This window comes from Mastigoproctus giganteus, chromosome 13 (genome assembly GCF_048544385.1).
Source record: "Mastigoproctus giganteus isolate SK-2022 chromosome 13, ASM4854438v1, whole genome shotgun sequence".
Lineage (NCBI taxonomy): Eukaryota > Metazoa > Arthropoda > Arachnida > Uropygi > Thelyphonidae > Mastigoproctus > Mastigoproctus giganteus.
Genome location: NC_143587.1, coordinates 81,036,371 through 81,059,590, shown reverse-complemented (window position 1 = coordinate 81,059,590; position 23,220 = coordinate 81,036,371). Strand labels below are relative to the sequence as shown.

General features: G+C 38.0%; 1 protein-coding gene across 1 annotated transcript in view; it reads left to right on the top strand.

Annotated features, from left to right (window-relative positions):
- The window catches only part of LOC150076217 (uncharacterized), a 385,004-nt gene that overhangs the window by 150,051 nt on the left and 211,733 nt on the right, over positions 1-23,220 (top strand). The window contains exon 8 of the mRNA XM_090388025.1: positions 15,609-15,764. Coding sequence (XP_090244151.1) covers positions 15,609-15,764 — 156 coding nt within the window. The remainder of the gene's footprint in view (positions 1-15,608; positions 15,765-23,220) is intronic.

The following is a 23,220-nucleotide window of genomic DNA, read 5'->3' as shown; positions in this document are numbered from 1 at the left end:
AAGCTCTAATATACCATTTAAATTAATGGCCAGCCTGAGAAATAATTTTGCCAATTCTTAAGTAGTTTGCTGGATATGCCCATTTTTTTCAAAATAGCCAGGAATTGGGTTGCTAGATTTGGTGGGGGGGGGGGGATTCAGTAGTATTAGGACATCATCAAAAAACTGAGGTAAAAAAAAAAAAGTGTCTTCAGTACATTATATGGATTTTTATTGCTTTCACAAAATTATTTTCCTAGTTTTAAGAATCTTCATTCTTAACTTCAGGAACTTTTTCAAACCTAAAAATTTTCATAGAATTCAACATGGAAGAGGTAATGAAGTAAATGTTAAGATTTATGTGCCACAGTTATCCATTTCTCATTGTAGTGATTCTGAGGTTGAATTATTTATATATATATATATATATATATATATATATATATATATATATATATATATAACAAAGTTCTGTTTATACTCCAGCATGAACACACATTTTTTGTTTTTAAACTCTGGCATAACTGCACAAGTAAGAAGAGTTTACTACTAGTCATTCAACAAGAATATTTTCATTAGCCCTGTTTATAGAGATAATTTAAACACAAGAAAAAGTTTTTGTTTATACTTTGCATAACTACATATGTCAGAATAGTTTGCTGCTACTCATACAATAAGATATTATCATTAACCATGTTTAGCTGTCACGAAGACCCAAACCATCAACTTGTAAATGTGTGAAAGATATTCAATTCACGTAAGCAGCACAACAAATATATCAGAGCTGTTGCATTTAAGTCCGAAAGATACTTTTTCAGCTACCATGTGATCAATTCTAAATATAATTTCACTACAATAACCTTAGAAACATAGTATAATAATACACAGTTTAATATTTCTATGATAAAACATAATAACTTGATAACAGATATGAATATAAAACAATTCCCTGCATTCAGAACGTGGATAAATTTTATTAAATTTGGAAAATTATAAATGTATAATCACTGTAAAGTAATGGAAAAGAAATCTCTAATCACCAGAACAAATTAGCCAACATTCACGTCTTTCTGGGTCTGCTACTTTACCAATAAAATGTTCTGCCAGCTGCAGATACTGATTTAAATAATCCTCTGTTTGTACTGGGTGTTGCAAAAGGTATTGCACCATTCTTTCACAGAGGGCAGTGGTCATAACATTTTATGTTTAGTTGGTTTGTTATTTCTCTTAACCCATTTATGCCCATTGATGCATTCACACAACTGCGAGACCCGTCTATTCTTATTTAAATCTGTAAGTCATGTAATCTTCAGATAGTTATTTTTTATGTAAAATGTCATCCATATTTTGCTGTGGAATAGTGAAAAATATTTGGATGCGTTCACACAACAGTGGGGATCCCATTTATGTGTTATGTTGTATTTGCGCTATATTGGGTATCCTGTTTATATCTTGTGTTGCATGAATGTTACATTTCATTCAACATAATATACATTATTGTATATACAGGGTGTCTCAAAAATATTGGTACAAACATTTATGGGAGGTAGGTAACATCTAAAGGAATGTGAATCGCATAGGAACCCATAACCGGAAACGTCATGGGAAAGTAGTAGCAGAGGCACAAGAAGCAGAAATGACACAAGACAGTAATTAGTGGCAAACATTTATTTGACATAATATTAACAATGGAGTACGAGATGGATGCATTTCATGATGTTACAACAGATGCTCCAAGGTTCCACCATGAGATGCGATGTATTCGAGACACCGACACAGCATGGATTGGTCGGACACAGTCAAACACACCTGGAGTTTCTTTGACAGTAGCAGCAGTGCAGATGAGTCTCGCCACGAGATCCATTTCTGTCTCCACAGGCGATTCACAGATGAAAGATTTGAGGGCCCCAGAAAGAAATCAAGGCTCGATAAATCAGGTGAGCATGAGGCCAGGCAACGGGTCCACCACGGCCACTCCATCGACGCCCAAAACACCTGTTCAAATGGTCACGAACACACCTTCCATATTGGGCAGGGGCCCCGTCATGTTGAAACCAAATGTTGCATCTCACATTTGCTGGAATATCGTCAACTAATGATATTAAGAGTAGGAGACCGGCGGAATTACTTAGCAAGTACAGGTCACTGTTGAAAAAAAGCCATGAATTAGGGTTGAACTTGAAAGTGTCTGCAATTCTGCCCAGACACGATAGGAGGGAGTATATGATGAGAGCCTTGTCGATCAATTCGGCCCTGGAGGGATTGTGCAAGGCTCAAGGGGTAGAATTTTTTTCAGCCTGGACTGTACTTGTTAACAGGAGAGATTGCTTCTACAGGGATGGGATACACTTAAATAGAAAGGGTGCAAGAATTTTTGCTGATGCTGTTGAGGCAGTGTTAGGTGGGTCGGAAAACTGCTAGTTGGGGGGGATACAAGGACTAATAGATTAACAGTAGCCACTGGCAGAGGTGGAAGTGATTCTTGCACTGCTTCTATTCAAATGAGCAGAAGTCTGAAAAACAAGATGCAGGATATTTCAGAGACTGCTGGTAGTCATTGCGTTACAAGTAAACACATGGGTTGTGTTAGGGTAGCTAAGAATAGAAACAGGTGCATGTATACCTGCGTGTACACCAATGCTAGGAGTTTGGTAAATAAATTTGATGAATTTGAGGTATTGCTCAAAACATCAAAGGCAGATATTGTTGGGATATCAGAGACGTGGTGTCACACAGATACAAGTAATGCGGAACTGGAATTTGGGGAATACAATGTATATAGAAAGGATAGACAGGACAGGAGGGGAGGAGGGGTTATGCTATTAATTAAGAAACACATAAAGTCAAAGGAAGTGAAGCCAGTTGACATCGATGGACAGGGCAGTGTCGAGTCAGTTTGGTGTGACATAAGCATAGGGAAATCAAAATTGAGAGTAGGAGTGTGCTATAGGCCTAATGACTCTGATGAGTATAATAATATATTGTACAGGGAAATAGAGTGGGCCAGTAAATCAGAGAGAGTCTTATAATGGGGGATTTTAATTTCCCAGATATTGACTGGAATTTGTGGGTTGGTCACTCGCACACTAGCAAGGCTTTTGTGGATTTATTGGATGATTGTTTTCTACATCAGCATGTTCGTGAGGCAACAACAGGGAGCAATACTCTTGATCTGATTATCAGTAGTGATTCTTCATGCATTAAGAACCTGCAGATAAATGAACCACTAGGTGGCAGTGATCACAGTGTGTTGAAGTGGGATTTACTCAAGGAGGTAACTACCATCAGAGGTAAAGGGAAGGGTTTTTGTTTTCGTAAAGGCGACTATGATGGTCTGAGACAGTATTTAAATTCTATACAGTGGGACCAACTGATGATGTTACCAACAGCAAACTCAAAATGGGAAGCATTCAAGGAACTAATCTTGGTGGCTACCAGGCTTTACATACCAACTAAGAAATATTGTTCAAGGTTTAGGCCTAAATGGTTGTCAGATGGACTAATGAGACATGTGGCAGAGAAGAAAAATGCATGGGATACATACAAATTAATGGGTGACATGGAAGCCTATGATAGATATAAGTTGGTCTGTAACCAAGTCACAAAGGAGATTAGGCAGGCAAAGGCAGACTACGAAAAATCCTTGGCAAAGGATGCAAAGAAAAACAGAAAGGAGTTCTTTACATATTTGAACTCGAGAAGGAAAGGGATGAATCAGATTGGTCCACTGGATATTGATGGTTCAACAGTTGAGGATCCTGCTCAGGTGGCTAACAATCTAAACGAGTATTTTGCATCTACATTCACGCATGAGGAGTTATTCAGGAAGGAGAATGATGTAGGTAAAGTAAACATTGGCAGTGAGCTGGATGATTTTGTAATAACTGAGAGGAAAGTGGAGGAGAGATTGTTGAGGATAAACATAAAAAAGGCACCTGGGGTGGATGGGATCTATCCAGTTATATTAAAGGAGGCAGCAAAGGAAGTATGCAAACCCCTAGCTATAATTATGAGAGCTTCTTTGGACTCAGGGGAGGTACCCATAGACTGGAGATGTGCAAATGTAACCCCAATTCACAAAGGAGGATCAAAGGCTGACACAAGTAATTATAGACCTGTTAGTTTAACTTCTGTTCCAGGTAAATTAATGGAGGCACTGGTTAAAGAAGCACTGCAGGATCATCTAGACAAGAATTCAGTTATAGCTCAGACGCAGCATGGTTTTGTTAAGGGCAGGTCTTGCCTGACCAATTTGATTGGATACTATGATGTAGTCACAAAAGAACTGGATGCAGGGAATAACTTTGATATTATATATTTGGATCTTAGAAAGGCTTTTGATACTGTTGCACATGGAAGACTGCTGCACAAATTGGAGCAGTGTGGCATTGGAGGCAAATTGCTGCTATGGATAAGGGGATGGTTGAGTGGCAGAAGACAGAGAGTGGTAATCAATGGACACTGCTCAACGTGGACTAATGTTATTAGTGGAGTTCCTCAAGGTTCAGTGTTGGGTCCATTGTTGTTTTCGGTGTTTATGAATGATATTGATGATGGGATATCAAGTTTAATGTCTAAGTTTGCAGATGATACAAAGGTTGGCAGGGTCGTTAAGGACACTACTGACGCTATGCTGCTGCAACAGGATCTGGAAAGGTTGAACAGATGGGCTGAGAGGTGGCAAATGACAAATGTAAAGTACTACATATGGGTAACAGTAACCCCAGAGCAATGTATCAACTCTGCGGTACTACACTGACAGTGGTGGAGAATGAAAAGGACCTGGGGGTAATTGTGCAGGCAGATATGAAGTTCTCTGAGCAGTGCAGACGAGCTGCAAGAGTAGCTCATGGTGTCTTGTCAATGATATACAGGAATTTTTCTAGCAGGGATAAGGAGGTGATTATTCCCTTGTATAAGGCAATGGTTAGGCCACATCTTGAGTACTGTATACAGGTCTGGAGGCCTCATTTCAAGAAGGATGTAGAGCTGCTGGAACGGGTACAGAGAAGGGCAACAAGATTATTAAATGGAACAAAGGGTTGCTCTTACGAAGAAAGGCTTAAGTTTTGCAAATTACAGAGTCTGGAGACTAGGCACCAGCGAGGTGATCTGATAGAGGTGCATAAGGCTTTGAATGGTTTGAGCATGCTCAATGCCAATGGGATTCTTCATCTTTCTCAGAATAATCACCTGAGAGGGCATAAATTCAAATTGAGGAAGGACGGATGGCAGATAGATGTGCGGAAATTTGCCTTTGGCCAGCGGGTGGTTGGTTGGTGGAACCGACTTCCATCACTTGTTGTTGAAGTTAATAGCCTAAACAAATTTAAAGCTCAACTGGACAGGTATTTTGAACGAACGGAGGGGTGAAATGGGAGAGGGTTTTTTTTTTTTTTTTTGGCTGATGCTGAATAAGCTTGCTTTCTTGCATCATATGCCTCTACTAATGCTAATGCTAAAGTAACCCTGGTAGAACTTGTTCAAGAAAGATCTGATATTTAGCAGAGTTCGTGTGGGATGGTAACAGGTATGGGCCGACTAAGCAGTCACTGACCATACCTGCCCACACATTTATTGCGAAGTGATGTTGTGCCGCATGGGTGCGCACAATGTTGGGTTGTCGTGAGCCCACACATGAGCATTGTGCTGATTGAATAAGCCTACCCGAGTGAAATAAGCCTCATCCATGAACAAAACATAGGCTGGAAAATTCAAGTCTTGAACACTTTCTTGGAGAAACCACTGCGCAAAAGTCACACATACAGGATGATCTTGGGGGAGCAGTAACTGAACCCTTTGGAGATGAAATGGGTGTAAGGAGTCGTCATGCCAGACACGCTGTACACTGCAACGAGACACTCCTAAGGCAGAGGCAACGGCATGTGTGCTGGTAGTAGGATTATTCTGGATGACATTCAACACACTTTCTTCCATGGCGGGAGTTAGAGTCGAACATGGTCTGCCCGCACTACTCCTGTTACCTCTAAATGACCCATAATCGCACAAATTTTGATGCACATGCGCAAACAAACGGTGGTCCAGTACATGTCTGTCTGGGAAGCGTTCTCCATAAATTTGTTGAGCGGCACGTCCATTGCCCTCTGCTAATCCATACACTAGGTGCATGTCTGTCAGGTCACAGTTCGTATATCGATGCATTCTCTTCGTGCAGCGACTACTGCTTGAATGAGTAAACCAGAAATTCTCTCTCGCGAACTGATGAACAGCGCCATCTACCGACTTGCAGCGACGTTTCTGGTTATGGGTTCCTATACGATTCATATTCCTTTAGATGGTACCTACCTCCCCTAAACGTTTGTACCAATATTTTTGAGACAGCCTGTATACAGTAGAGCATCAGTTATCCTGAATAATTAATGTCAGACCTCTTCCGGGTAGTCAGATTGTCCAGATAAATTTTTGGTAAGATTAAATTAAATAAGAGGTATTCGCTTTGATATTAATGTACACAAACGTTTAATGTACATTTTCCCTTTCACTTTTCCAAGACTGGCAAATTTTTGTTAAAACCTGGTGTGGTTATTTTGTTGTATTTTTATTTGTTTAATTATTTTTTGCACTTTCTTTCTTTAATTATGACATCTATTTTTTTTTTTTTTTTTCTTCTTGGGAATAATTGTTTAGGGGCTCACTTCTGGTGAGTATGGGCTTGGCACACCCAGGGTCCTGAGCTGGATATCATCATTCTTCTCTTTCTTGGTGATTTCCTTCTACATCTCTCTCTCTCTCTCTCTCTCTCTCTCTCTCTCTCTCTCTCTCTCTCTCTCTCTGAGTCCTAGGGTAAATTAATTTTTTTTTTTTTTTGGCTGGTGCAGTATAAACCTCGGGCTTCCTTGCACCATATGGCTAATAATAATAATAATAATAATAATAATAATAAGAGTAATTAAATAAAAAAAAATTATAAACCAATCTAGGAAAACAGAAACATCCATCCAGGCATTTTCATGATTTTTATACAAAACAGGAAAATTAGAAAGATTTTTAAATGCTTTCAATTTTTTCGATTTCAGTTTTTCCGATAACAAGCATGGACAATCTGTGCATCCCAGTGGCATTTGTGCACACAGCAATTGTAACTCGCTATTTTCTCATCTTAAAACTTGGTGCAGGCATTTCTCTTTTAGTAGCTAGGGTTTTTCTCGGTAATGCTTTCATAATTAGCCCGTCCCATCAACATTATAAACATTTTCTTTCTCTTGATTTGCTATAACTGAAGCAAACTTACTTTTAAAGGACACTGCTGCCAATTCATCTGCAGAAAGTTTCTCGCCATGAATATCTAGTTAGTGCATACTGTGTTTCAGTTTAAAGTTTTTCTGACAACCTATGCTTGCCTTAAAATCTTTATTAACTATTAATACCAATTAATTAAGATTAAAGTCCAATGCTTTTTCACACAACATTAGGCCAGACACTGGTTCACCTAAACTTTGCTCTGAAGAAAACAAAAAATTAAAGTGGATGCACTCTCTAAAGCAGCATTTTTAGGTTTCAACATTTTTTTCCCTTCTAGATCCTCCTTCACTATCCATAATCGACACAAATTCTGTTATCGCATTGAAATTTTTCTGTTAACATGTGAAATTTTTCTTGATGTCATAAATTGTTGAAGTCCCCATATTAAAATTTTTGGAGAGATTTCCTAAATTTTCCACCTTTTCTAATTCTATTAATAATTTCCATTTTTTGTTGCAATGTTAATACTATGCATTTTCTTTTTGTTCACAATTTTATCATAAAAATTGAGAAAAATAAATAATAAATCGCACAGTTTCGGGCCAGTATTATTCTTACTGGATCTGCAGCTAAACTAATCTGAAATTCACTCATGGTTTCTGAATAATCCCAGGAGTCTGTGATATTTTTATAAAGCACATTTCTGAGGATCACATAGAATTCTAGAGGTCACAACCATAAAACAATAAAAACAATTCACAGTTTTCAGTTTATTGGGCTTTTTTGTTTGTACAATCCATTATGAATGGGTAGTAAACTGGATCTTTTGCTTATTATAATCAAAATTAAATTTGCTAACATTATCATATAACCAGTGCCTACTGTACTACCATTAATAAAAAAAAAATAAAAAGATCAGCCTTTCAAATTATTCCAGATAGATATAGACCCAATATCATGCGAAAGCTTATTTTTCACTTTTTCAGCCTCGGTTTTTTAGTGGGCAAAAAGTGAAAATATAGGTCTTCATAAGTAATTTGTGCTTTGCATAAAAGTTCTCTTTCCTATAAGACTATGTCACAACCAATAAATTTATATTTTATATCTTTTAACTGTAAATTTCCATTTTTTTTTTTTTAACATTGGGTCGATATTGGATCAGCTTTTCGAAGAATTAGAAAGGAACCCAGAGTCAGACAGTGATAACAATTTACATCTACTCGAAGACCAGGACCCAGTCATTGAAACTAAGAAAGAAATAAATGTTTACATTCCACCTCCAGAAAATAATGGCCTGAAGATTCAGGGGGGGGGATGAAGATGATGTTCAATTGGAAAACCTGCACAGAAATCAGATTGTTTCTCAAGCTTTAATTAGTGAAGTGGCTTCAACACTATCAGAATCTGTTGCTACAATTGCTGAAAAGAAGTTGAAACTGTGGCAGTGGTGCATTGAGGATCTTCCTCAAAAGGAGAATAATTTTTCAAAAATGTTCATATAAAATATCACTTGCTGGTGTTCCACTTGCTCCTCGTGAAATATTTTAACTCTTCTTGAATGATGATGCCATAGATCAGTTAATAATTGAAACAGTGAATTATGCAGCTCAAGCAGGTAATCAACCACCTATTATGTTGTCAGCTGACAAGATGAAAATTTTAATTGCAATGTTATTGCTTTCTGGATACTGCAGGTTGTATTGGTCTACTGAGTTAGACACATGTAATGAACTGGTAATAAATTCGATTTGTCGAAACAAATTGAAGAGATAATGAAGCATTTTCATGCTGTGGATAACACCAAAATATGGAAGGATGATAGGTTTGCCAAAGTGCATCCATTTATGGACATTTTGAATAAAAATTTTCTCTTGTGGCACAGCTCATTAACTCATCAAATGTACCCATTGATGAGTTAATGATTCCATACTATGGATGGCATCCCTCAAAGCAACTTATTTGTGGAACGTCCATATGATGGGGATATAAAGGATGGGTTGTTGTCTCCTCTAGGCTATGTATTTGCCATTGATTGTTGACGAGGCTACTAGTGATGGTCCTGTTCAAAGCCGCTAAGTGGATTTTTCTTATTTATTGATTTGAAATTATTGTTTTTCTAAAACTTTTGATTTAAATTTAGTAGTATAACATTATTTTGTGATTTTCTGATTAATTTGGTGTATTTATTCTTTACTCGGCCTTGTAATTGCATAAAAGTATCGGTAAGGGTTTCCACGTGTTTCAACTCCGCTACCGTTCGTAACTTTCCCGCCTTTGTGATACGATAGTTCTATACCGTACTAGATAGCGTTAGTTGAACTTCGTTAGCAGTTAAATTGTACATTTAAATAAATACATATAACGACTTAGATTACAAACGTAATATAATTAATTATATTTAACATAATTAATAACATAACATAATTAATTATAATTAATTAATAAATTAATAGAATCATGACTCAGACCTGAGCAGCAAAGCAAAAGGCTCAAGCTAATGGAAGTGCTGTGGCTCAGAGCAGAACTGAGGGGGGCATTTGTCCTCTGACTCACAGCCTTATAAAATGCACTGTTTGCTTGATGTTTGCAGAGCAATCGGGTACGGGACATGATACTGCCAAGGGGGATGTCTTTGTGTGTGCGCGATGCAAGGAGTGTATCGATATCAGGCAACAACTCGGCGTTCTTGTGGGCCTATATAAGAGCTTGAAGGACAGGGTGGATGCCCTCGAAGAAACTAAATTGAGGGGCCCATCAAGCTCTCAGCTGCCCACATCAACGCCAGAGCTTGCACTTGGGCATCGCGTGACACAGAGACAACCCCCAAGGCAGAATGCGCTGGTCCCGAAGGAACTAGTAGTTGTTGGTGACTCTATTGTCAGGGAAACGGGGAACATGCTTTGTAAAAAAGATAGGTGGAACAGGACCAGGGTATGTCTGCCAGGGGCAAAGGTTGATGACGTTGTAGAGCGAATATCATCTTTTAAGGGCACAAAAGGTGATATAGTTGTACACGTTGGCACTAATAATATTAAGAGTAGGAGACCGGCAGAATTACTTAACAAGTACAGGTCACTGTTGAACAAAAGCTGAGAATTAGGGACTCCATACTATGGATGGCATCCATAGTATGGAGTCTAAATTTAAATTTGAAAGTGTCTGCAATTCTGCCCAGACACGATAGGAGGGAGTATATGATGAGAGCCTTGTCGATCAATTCGGCCCTGGAAAGATTGTGCAAGGCTCAAGGGGTAGAATTTTTTTCAGCCTGGACTGTATTTGTTAACAGGAGAGATTGCTTCTACAGGGATGGGATACACTTAAATAGAAAGGGTGCAAGAATATTTGCTGATGCTATCGAGGCAGCGTTAGGTGGGTCGGAAAACTGCTAGCTTGGGGGGGGGGAGACAAAGACCAATAGATTGACAGTAGCCACTGGCAGAGGTGAAAGAGATTCTTGCACTGCTTCTATTAGAATGAGCAGAAGCCTGAAAAACAAGATGCATGGTATTTCAGAGACTGCTGGGAGCCATTGCGGTACAAGTAAACACATGGGTTGTGTTAGGGTAGCTAAGAATAGAAACAGGTGCAGGTATACTTGCGTGTACACCAATGCTAGGAGTTTAGTAAATAAATTTGATGAAGTTGAGGTATTGCTCAAAACATCGAAGGCAGATATTGTTGGGATATCAGAGACGTGGTGTCACACAGATATAAGGGATGCAGAACTGCAATTTGGAGAGTACAACGTCTACAGAAAGGATAGAAAGGGGGGAGAGGTTATGCTATTAGTTAAGAAACACACAAAAACCAAGGAAGTGAAGCCAGTCGACATCGCTGGACAGTGCAGTGTTGAGTCAGTTTGGTGTGACATAAACATTGGGAGATCAAAATTGAGAGTAGGAGTGTGCTATAGGCCTAATGACTCTGATGAGTATAATAAGGAACTGTACAGGGAAATAGAGTGGGCCAGTAAATCAGAGAATCTTATAATGGGAGATTTTAATTTCCCAGATATTGACTGGAATTTGGGGGCTGGTTACTCACACACTAGCAGGGCTTTTGTGGATTTATTGGATGATTGTTTTCTACATCAGCATGTTCGGGAGGCAACTAGAGGGAGGAATACTCTTGATTTGATTATCAGCAGTGATTCTTCATGCATTAAGAATCTGCAGATAAATGAACCACTAGGTGGCAGTGATCACGGTGTGCTGAAGTGGGATTTACTCAAAGAGGTAACTACCATTAGGGGTAAAGGGAAGGGTTATTGCTTCCGTAAAGGCGACTACGATGGACTGAGACAGTATTTAGATTCTATACAGTGGGACCAACTGATGATGTTACCAACAGCAAACTCAAAATGGGAAGCATTCAAAGAACTTATCTTGGAAGCTACTAGGCTTTACATACCAACTAAGAAATATTGTTCAAGGTTTAGACCAAAATGGATGTCAGATGAACTAATGAGGCATATGGCAGAAAAGAAAAATCCATGGGATACATACAAATTAACACATGACACAGAAGCCTATGATAGATACAAGTTGATATGCAACCAAGTTACAAAGGAGGTTAGGCAGGCGAAGGCAGATTACGAGAAATCGTTGCCAAGGGATGCAAAGAAAAACAGCAAAGAGTTCTTTACTTATGTAAACTCTAGAAGGAAGGGGATGAATCAGATTGGTTCACTTGATATTGATGGGTCAACTGTTGATGATCCTGCTCAGGTGGCTAACAAACTAAATGAATATTTTGCATCGACATTCACACATGAGGAGTTATTCAGCGAGGGGAATGCCAGAGGTGTATTCAACTCTAGCAGTAAGCTACAGAATCTTGAAATAACTGGAAGTAAAGTGGAGGAGAAACTGTTGAAGATAAACACAAGAAAGGCACCCAGGGTGGATGGGATCTATCCAGTTATATTAAAGGAGGCAGCAAAGGAAGTAAGCAAACCCTTAGCCATAATTATGAGAGCTTCCTTGGACTCAGGGGAGGTACCCATAGACTGGAAATGTGCAAACGTGACCCCAATTCACAAAGGAGGATCAAAGGCTGACACAAGTAATTATAGACCTGTGAGCTTAACTTCTGTTCCAGGAAAATTAATGGAGGCACTGGTTAAAGAAGCACTGCAGGATCATTTAGACAAGACTTCAGTTATAGCTCAGACACAGCATGGTTTTGTTAAGGGGAAGTCTTGCCTGACCAACTTGATTGGATACTATGATGCAGTCACAAAAGAACTGGATGCAGGGAATAACTTTGATATTATATACTTGGATCTTAGAAAGGCTTTTGATACTGTTGCACATGGAAGACTGCTACACAAATTGGAGCAGTGTGATATTGGAGGCAAATTGCTGCTATGGATAAAGGGGTGATTGAGGGGAAGAAGACAGAGAGTGGTAATCAATGGGCACTGCTCATCGTGGACTGATGTTATTAGTGGAGTCCCTCAGGGCTCAGTGTTGGGTCCATTATTGTTTTCTGTATTTATAAATGATATTGATGATGGTATATTGGGCTTAATGTCCAAGTTTGCAGACTATACAAAGGTTGGCAGGGTTGTCAAGGACACTACTGACACTATGCTGCTGCAACAGGATCTGGAAAGGTTGAGCAGATGGGCTGAGAGGTGGCAAATGAAGTTTAACATTGACAAATGTAAAGTACTACACATGGGAAACAGCAACCCCAGAGCAACGTATCAACTCTGTGGTACTACACTGACAGTGGTAGGGAATGAAAGGGACTTGGGCGTGGTTGTGCAGACAGATATGAAGTTCTCTGAGCAGTGCAGATGGGCTGCAAGAGTAGCTCATGGAGTATTGTCAATGATATACAGGAATTTTTCCAGCAGGGATAAGGAGGTGATTATTCCATTGTATAAGGCGATGGTGAAGCCACACCTAGAGTACTGTATACAGGTCTGGAGGCCTCATTTCAAGAAGGATGTAGAGCTGCTGGAACGAGTACAGAGAAGGGCAACAAGATTAGTGAATGGAACAAAGGGGTGTTCTTACGAAGAAAGGCTTAAGTTTTGCAAATTACAGTGTCTGGAGACTAGGCACCAGCGAGGTGATCTGATAGAGGTGTATAAAGCCTTGAATGGTTTAAGCATGCTCAATGCTGATGGGATTCTTCCTCTAGCTCAGAAAAATCACCTGAGAGGGCATAAATTCAAATTGAGGAAAGACAGATGTAGGATAGACGTGCGGAAATTTGCCTTTAGCCAGCGGGTGGTTGGTTGGTGGAACAGACTTCCATCCCTTGTGGTAGAGGTTGATAGCCTAAATAAGTTTAAGGTATTTTGAACGAACAGAGGGGTGAAGTGGGTTTTTTTTTTTTTTTTTGGCTGATGCTGCATAAGCTTGCTTTCTTGCATCAAATGCCTCTACTAATGCTAAAAATGCTAATGCTAAAATCCCTCAAAGCATCTTATTTGTGGAACGTCCATATGATGGGGAAATAAAGGATGGGTTGTTGTCTCCTCTAGGCTATGTATTTGCCATTGATTTATACCAAGGAAAATATCAGAGACAATTGTGTTGAATACAAGAATCAGTAATGGACTGGGTGGAAAAATAGTCCTAGACAACAAAGTGAGTCATTACATTGTTGAAAGTGAACTAGAAAAAAAAAAGCGAAGATGCAAAAAAATGTCATAGTCAAACTATGTATGTTTGCAAGAAATGTAATGCTCCTTTGCATTTGAAATGTTCTGTTGCATACCACAAAAATCAGGATTAGGATTATTGTGTTTGTTCAGTTTTTAGTTTATACATTTATTTGTTCAGTAAAAATATGAAACATCCATTTTCATTTTCTATTCCATTTCCATCACAAGTAACACAGTGTAAAATTCTTTAGTAGGCACAGTATTATTCTCAATGTTGCATTCAAACAACAGAAGTTCGATGCTGTATGTCCAGTGTTGTTTTTGCACAACAAGAAATTTTGAGCTCTAATTTTACAAATATGCTTAAAAAATAATTTTAAAAGCTAGTTTTGATCTATTTACATTGTTAATATATTAAAGTTTCAAGTGTTTCAAAACCTTATTTCTGGGCATAAATGGGTTAATATCCAGGACATATTGGGACTTCAATTAATGTGTGGCTGAGTTAGTGATCAGTGATTGAAATATGGCCCCTTTTTTTGGAGTTCACATATGCTGGTGTCCTTTGAAAAGTTAGTGCTTGTGAGCTATATTTCTTTTTGTGGTATATTATTTTATTTATTTATTATTATTATTTTTTATTTTTTTTCAATTTTTTTTTTGTATTTATTTTTGTTTTGATATATGGGTGGCCAGGTTCAAAAGAGCAGAATAGCACCTAACCTTATTAACATCATTAATTAATTTTTTGTATTTATTTTGTGGTTCAAGTGTTTTTCTAAGTACATATAATGAATTATGTTTTTGATGGGGTGTTTACAATTTTCATTTAATTTGAGTTTACATTTTTTTTTTTTTTTTTTTTTTGGCTGATGCTGCATAAGCTTGCTTTCTTGCCTCTGCTAATCATTGTGTTATTATTTTAGTAGTGCTCTTTCTTTCTTTGGGTGAGAAGCTGTGCATTCCAAGGGTGAATGTTTTTGCTTTGGCCTTCTCTTTTATTCTTAATATTATTTTATATTTTTTGTTTGTTTTGATATATGGGTGGCTAGGTTCAAAAGAGCAGAATAGCACCTTACCTTACATCTAACCTTATTAACAGCATTAATTAATTTTTTGTATTTATTTTGTGGTTCAAGTGTTTTTCTAAGTATAATTAATTATATTTTTGAGGGTTTTTACACTTTTCATTTAATTTGATTTTACATCTTTATGTTAAAATGATCTAAACTATTTTGATTGCCTAAACATGATGTTCTTTTCATTAATGATCCCTATTATTAATCCCTCTGCTCTTGGATAGTTATTAATTTTAATGGCCATGAGCTACTAATTGGCATATCTCATATTGCAAATTTAGTTATTTCCATTCTACTGTCATGTACTGGATGCATAAATGCGTGTGTATACACATGTATGCATGCATCCTCAGAGGATATTCACACTGTCAAGGCAGTTAAGAGGATGGTAATTCCTCTTTATTTACATTATGGTAAAGTAGTGGTGATTATACTGCATTTGATAGATTAGCTCTATCAGAAAAAAATATTTTTGAGGTCCCCATGTTAATACATATATTCAGTACAAACTTATGACCTTATAGCCTAAGCAACACGGCTCCCTAGGCATTAGCCTGTGTTGCTTAGGCCATTTCTTGTGAGGGAAACCTGTTTCCTTGTCTCATTCTAAAAAAAGACAGACAAGTTCTATTATTCTAATTAATGTGAAATGTCTTAATAGTTCATTTATTTTTAAATTATTAATGCTGTTAATTATTACTACATTGCATTGATTTGTGCAGATGTTGATGAATGTCAAGAAGGTATTCATACCTGTGAATCAGCAACTGAAGATTGTATTAATGACATAGGTAGTTACATCTGCATATCTCGAATTCCTCCTACTGTTACATGCCCTTCAGGGTATACATCTAATGAACAGGATGGGAAGTGTATTGGTAAGCAGTTTAAAATTTTTAAACGTTTTTCATGTAATTATTGTTTCAGAAATATTTTCTTTTTGCAACATAAATAAAAAGAACTTTGGATTATATTTTATATACTTGTCATATAAATAATTAGGGTAAAACTTAAATACATCCATGGGCTAACCATTTTGTCATTCATCTGTGATTTTTACATTCATCATCATTTATGTCCATTATTCTTTTCATTAATAAAGATTTTAAATAAATGGAACAACATAATTTTAATGTGTTATTATTTTATCAAAGTAATCCTGGTAATAAAAATCATTCACTGGGGAGTTTGTTTACAAAGTGCATATAAAATAGACATCTCTTCATTTGTACGGAAACATTAATGGGCTAGAAAATTATAATAACCAGTAATAATAAAAATTGTTATTCATAAGTAAGAATAACTGGACTCATGTTATGTTGTAAAAAAATTGATAATAAAATAAACACAATGTTTATTTTATGTGAAGCATGTTAAAAATAATACTATGGATTTTGCTAGCTAAAAAAAAATATTACCTGTTAAGCATAATGGCATTGACCAGTGTGATCAATAAACTACTTGTTATTGATCACTGTGATCAATAATAATGTTAGGCCTAAATGGTTATCAAATGAACTAACGAGACTCACGACAGAGAAGAAAAATGCATGAGATGCATATAAATTATCAAGCGACTCAGAAGCCTATGGCAGATATAAGCTAGTCTGTAATCAGGTCACAAAGGAGGTTAGGCAGGCGAAGGTAGATTATGAGAAATCTTTGGCAAAGGATGCTAAGAAAAACAGCAATGATTTCTTTACTTATATAAACTCTAAAAGGAAGGGGATGAACCTGATTGGTTCACTTGATATCGATAGTTTGACTGTTGATGATCCTGCTCAGATAGCGAAGAAACTGAATGAGTATTTAGCATCTACGTTCACACATGAGGAGTTATTAAGGTTTGAAAATAGCAGAAGGTTATCAAATTGTAGCAGGGTGCTTAATGATTTTGTAATAACTGAGAGCAAAGTGGAGGAGAAATTGTTGAAGTTAAACATAAGAAAGGCACCTGGAGTGGATGGGATCTATCCAGTTATATTAAAGGAGGCGGCAAAGCAACTAAGCAAACCCTTAGCCATAATTATGAGAGCATTCTTAGATTCAGGGGAGATCCCACGGACTGGAGATGTGCAAATGTATCCCCAATTCACAAAGGGGGATCAAAGAGTGACACGAGTAATTACAGACCAGTTAGTTTAACTTCTGTTCGAGTAAAATAATGGAGTCACTGGTTAAAGATGCATTGCAGGATCATCTAGACAAGACTGCAGCAATAATTCAGACACAGCATGGGTTTAAGGGGAAAGTCTTGTCTGACAAATTTTATAGGATATTATGATGTGTGTACAAAGGAACTGGATGCAAAAAATAATTTTGATATCATATATTTGGATTTCAGGAAAGCTTTTGACACTGTTGCATATGGAAGACTATTGTACAAATTGGAGCAGAATGGTATTGGAGCAGTAAGTTGCTACAATGGATAAAAGAATAATCGAGTGGGAGAAGACAGAGGGTGGTAATCAATGGGTGCTGTTCTTCGTGGATTAATGTAAGTTGCTACAATGGATAGTGGAGTCCCACAGGGTTCGGTGTTGGGTCCACTGTTGTTTTGTATATTTATCAATGATATTGATGAAGGTATATCAGGCTTAGTGTTGAAGTTTTCAGATGATACAAAGGTTGGCAGGGTTGTTAATGACAGTAATGGCAGTGTGCTACTGCAACAGGATCTAGAAAATTTGGGCAGATGGGCTCAGAAGTGGCAACTGAAATTTAACCTTGACAAATGCAAAGCACTGCATGTGGGTAGAAGTAACCCCAGAGAAACGTACCAACTGTGTGGTACTACACTTAAGGTGGTAGAAAATGAAAAAGACCTGGGAGTAATTGTGCAGTCAGATATGAAGTTTTCTGAGCAATGCAGACAGGCTGCCAAGGCAGGTCATGGGGTTTTGTCAATGATATATAGGAATTTTGCTAGCAGGGAAAAGGAGGTGATTGTCCCTCTGTATAAGGCAATGGTCAGGCCATGCCTTGAGTACTGCATACAGGTCTTGGAGGCTTCATTTTAGGAAGGATGTAGATTTGCTTGAGCATGTACAGAGAAGGGAAACAAGATTGGTGAGTGAGAATGAAGGGATCCTCTTATCAAGAGAGGCTTAAGTTCTGCAAATTGCAGTGACTGGAGACTAGGCACCTGTGAGGTAATCTGATTGAGGTGTATAAGGCCTTGAATCGGTTGAGCACGCTGAATTCTGATGGGATCCTTCCACTTGTTCAGATTACAAACCTAAGGGGGCATAAATTCAAATTAAGAAAAGACAGATGTAGAATATATATGTGCGGAAATTTGCCTTTAGCCATCAGGTTGTTAATTGCTGGAACAAACTTCCATCTGTCGTCGTGGAAGTTGAGAGGTTAAGTAAATTTAAGGAGGAACTGGACAGGCATTTGGAGGGAATGGTGTGTTTTTTTTTTTTTTTTTTGGCTGATGCTGCATAAGCTCATACACTTGCTTTCTTGCATCACATGGCACTACTACTACTACTACTACTGTTTACTGATCACACTGATCTATAATGTACTGTTTTTATGGTTGTAAATCTAAGGGTTGATAATGTGAAAGGATGAGGAAATAGATTTACCAATTCAAAAGCTGTAGACAATTAGCTAAAAATTAGTCAATGTCTGGAAGACCTTGCATATTGCACAAAAATGAAGTCCGTGGAAGAAGAAATTTAATAATAAATAAGTATGTATGCATTGAGGATATGTGTTAATTCCCAGGATTATAATAGCAGTTTATTCCATAATCAGTGAACAACAAAGTATGACAAAAGTGAGTTCTGTGTATATGTATCAAATACTCAATGATTCAAGTTTTCTTGTGTTTGTCTTTTTCTCATCTGCAACAGGGTGAATTCGGTGAGGTGCTTTTTTTTTTTTTCCTTGCTGTTTAGAATCCGTTTTTTCTTTTCAACCCAGAAACTAAAACACAGGTATTGTTTAGTGTGTGTGTGTGTGTGTGTGTGTGTGTGTGTGTGTGTGTGTGTGTGTGTGTGTGTGTGTGTGTGTGTGTGTGTGTTAATGGCGCACAAGCTGCTGTGGCTATAGTGCACCTTGTTTAATGTGATAGCACAAGCAGCATGCCAATGACATTAGCATTAGTAGAGACATACGATTCAAGAAAGCAAGCTTATGCAGCATCAGCCAAAAAAAAAAAAACCCCTGCCATTTCACCCTTCCATTCGATCCAAATGCCTGTCCAGCTCAGCCTTAAATATATTTAGGCTATTAGCTTCCACAATAAAAGATGGAACCCTGTTCCACCAATCAACTACCCACAGACTAAAGGCAAATTTCCGCACATCTATTCTACAACTATCTTTCCTCAATTTGAAACTGTGTCCCCTCAGGTTCTTAGTCTGAGCAAGAGGAAGAATCCCCTCAGCATTCAGCCTGCTCAACCCATTCAAGGACTTATACACCTCAATCAGATCACCTTGCAGGTGCCTATCCAGGCGCTGCAATTTGCAGAACTTAAGCCTTTCTGTAAGAGCACCTCTTTGTTTCCCTCACCAATCTTGTTGCTCTTCTTTGTACTTGTTCTAGCAATTCTAAATTCTTCCTTTAATAAGGCCTACACAGTGCTCTAGGTGTGGCCTGACCATTTCCTTGTATAACGGGATAATCACTTCCCTATCCCTGCTAGAAAAATTCCTATATATCATTGACAAGACTCCATGACCTGCCCTGGCAACCCGTCTGCACTGCTCAGTGATCTTCATATTTGACTGCACAATTACCCCCAGGTCTTTTTCACTTTCCACTTCCCTGAGTGTAGTACCACACAGCTGGTACAATTTCTCTTCAGTTATTGCTACCCATATGCAGTACTTTGCATTTGTCAATGTTAAACTTCAGTTGCCACTTCTCAGCCCATTTTCGCAACTTATATAGATCCAGTTGGAGTAGCACTGTCTTTACTGTCGTTAACAACCATGCCAACCTTTGTGTCATCTGCAAACTTAGCCATCAAACATTTATCAATGATATACCTTCATCAATATCATTGATAAATATTCAAAAGAACAATGGGCCCAACACCCAACCCTGGGGAACTTCACTAATAACATTTGTCCACGAAGAGCAGTGTACATTGATTACCACTCTGTCCTCTCTCACTCAACCATTCCTTTATCCATTGTAGCAACTTACCCTTAATGCCATACTGCTCCAATTTGTACAGTAATCTCCCATATGCAACAGTGTCAAAAGCTTTTCTGAAATCCAAGTATATAATATCAAAATTATTTTTGGCATTCAATTCTTTTGTGACCACATCATGGTATCCAATCAAATTGGTCAGACAAGACCTCCCTTTAACAAACCCATGCTGTGTCTAAACTATTACTGCAGTCTTGTCTAGATGATACTGCAATGCTTTTTTAACCAGTGATTCCATTATTAACCAGTATTAACCTTAACCAGTATTAAACATTAAATTAACCAGTCTATAGTAACCTGTGTCACCTTTTGAACCCCCTTTGTGAATTTGTGATACATTTGCACACCTTCAGTTCATGGGGACCTCCCTGGAGTCCAAGGAAGCTCTCCTAATTATGGCTAAGGGTTTGCTTACTTCTTTTGCTGCCTCCTTTAATATAACTGGATAGATCCTGTCCACCCTGGGTGCTTTTTTGTTTATGTTTAACTTCAACAATTTCTCCTCTACTTTGCTCTCAGTTATTACAAAATCACTTGGTCCCTGTTAGCTTGATAAACCTCTGGCATTCTCCTCATTGAATAACTCCTCATGTATGAATGTAGATGCAAAATACTCATTCATCAGCTACCTGAGCATGATCATCATTGGTCAACCCATCTATGTTAAGTGGTCCAGTCTGATTCATCCATTTACTTTTAGAATTTACATAAGTAAAGAACTCTTTGCTGTTTTTCTTTGCATCCTTTGCCAAGGACTTCTTGTAATCTGTTTTCGCCTGCCTAACCTCCTTTGTGACTTGATTACAGACTAGTTTATATCTGCCATAGATTTCTGTGTCACCTGATACTTTATATGCATTCCATACATTTTTCTTCTCTGCCACAAGTATCATTAGTTCATCTGACGTCCATTTAGGCCTAAACCTTGAACAATATTTCTTAGTTGGAATGAAAAGCTTAGTAGATTCCAAAATTAAGTCCTCGAAGGCTTCCCATTTAGAATTCAACGGTGGTAACATCATCAGTTGATTCCACTGTACAGAATTTAAAACCTATCTAAGACTACTGTAGTTACCTTTACAAAAGCAAAAGCCGTTCCCTTTAGCCTTGATGGTAGTTACATCCTTAAGTAATTCCCACGTCAGTACATTGTGATCACTGTCACCCAGTGGTTCATTTATCTGAAAATTCTTTATGCATGAATAATCACTGCTGATAATCAGATCAAGATTATTACTCCCTCTGGTTGCCTCTCAAACTTGTTGCTGTAGAAAACAATCATCCAATAAATCTTGGGTAAAGTGCCTGCCTGGCAACCTAAAGGTCGCAGGTTCGAATCCCGCCTCGGGCTTCGATCAGAATAAAATGCAAAAACTTTGGGAGGTGCATTATGATCACAGAAGCCGATGTGCCAACAACTAACAAAAAAAAAAAAAAAAAAAAATCCACAAAATTCTTGCTAGTGTGCAAGTGACCACACCACAATTTCCAGTCAATATCTGGAAAGTTAAAATCCCCCCCCCCACACCCATTATAAGACATTCTGATTTACTGGCCCACTCTATTTCTCTGCACAAATGCTCATTATACTCATCAGATTCATTACGCCTATAGCACACACCTACTATCATTTTTGCTTTCCTAGTGCTTATGACACACCAAACAGACTCAACATTGCATTGTCCAGCAACATCAATTGGATGCACTTCCTTAGATGGCACCTCCATAGTCAGGTGGGTAGGAGCAGCAGTGCGTAGCACACGCTTCTTGATTAGACCGGGGGTTCAAGCCCGTGACCATCAAATACGGAGGATGTGGAAAGGTTAGGGAATGCCACCGCATATCCCTGGAGCAATATGGCCTTAGTTGCTAATGCTCCTAAAAACCAAACAACAACAACATTCCTTAGATTTTGTGTTTCTTAACTAACAGCATAACCCCTCCTCCCTTCCTGTCCTTTCTGTACACATTGTACTCCCCAAATTACAATTCTGCATTGCTTATGTCTGTGTGACACCATGTCTCTGATATCCCAATAATATGTGCCTTTGATGTCTTGACTAACACTTCAAGCTCATCAAATTTAATAACTATACTCCTAGCATTGGTGTATATGCAAGTATACATGCACCTGTTTCTACTTTTAGTTACCCTAACACAGCCCATGTATTTATTTGTTCCACTATGACTCCCAGCAGTCCTGGAAATCTCAATTGCCTTGCTTTCCAGGCTGCTGCTCATTCTAATAGAAGCAGTGCAAGAATCACTTTTTCCTATGCCTGCGGCCTCTGTTAACCTTTTAGTCTGTGTATCCGCCCAAGCTAGCAGTTTTCCAACCCACCTAATGCTGCCTTGATAGCATCAGCAGATATTCTTGCACCCTTTCTATTTAAGTGTACCCCATCCCTGTAGAAGCAGTCTCTCCTGTCAACAATCACAGACCAGGCTGAAAAAATTTCTACCACTTGAGCCTTGCACAATCTCTCCAGGGCCGAACTGATCGACAAGACTCTCATCATATACTCCCTCCTATCGTGTCTGGGCAGAATTGCAGACTTTCACATTCAAACCTAACTCGCGACTTTTTTTCAACATTGACCTGTACTTGTTTAGTAAATCTTCAGATCTTTTAATCTTAATGTCATTAGTTTCAACGTATACAACAATATCACATTTTGTGCCCTTAAAAGATGATATCTGCTCTACAACATCATCATCTTTTGCCCCTGGCAGATACACCCTGGTCCTGTTCCACCTATCTTTCTTGCATAGTATATTCCCCGTCTCCCTAACAATAGAGTCACCAACAATAACTAGTTCCTTTGGGACCAGCTCATTCTGCCTCATATATTTCAAATATCACATATTTCCCAATCACTTTTTTTTTTCTTTCTTTTTTTTTTTTTTTCAAACTTCTGGATGTTTCCTCACAGTGCAATGGAAGTTTCACTAGGAGGAACCCAGTATCCATAAAGATCAGTTGGAAATGTCAATAGTAGTGTTTTCCTCATGGACAACATATGCATCCAGTGTTTCTTATAAGTAATAATTGCTTTATAACAAAGCAGAATTTATTTTTGTATTAAAACCTATGCATTTATTTGATAGTAACCTTAAACACTTTTTTTTCTATGTTTAAAAATTTTGTTACTAAATTTA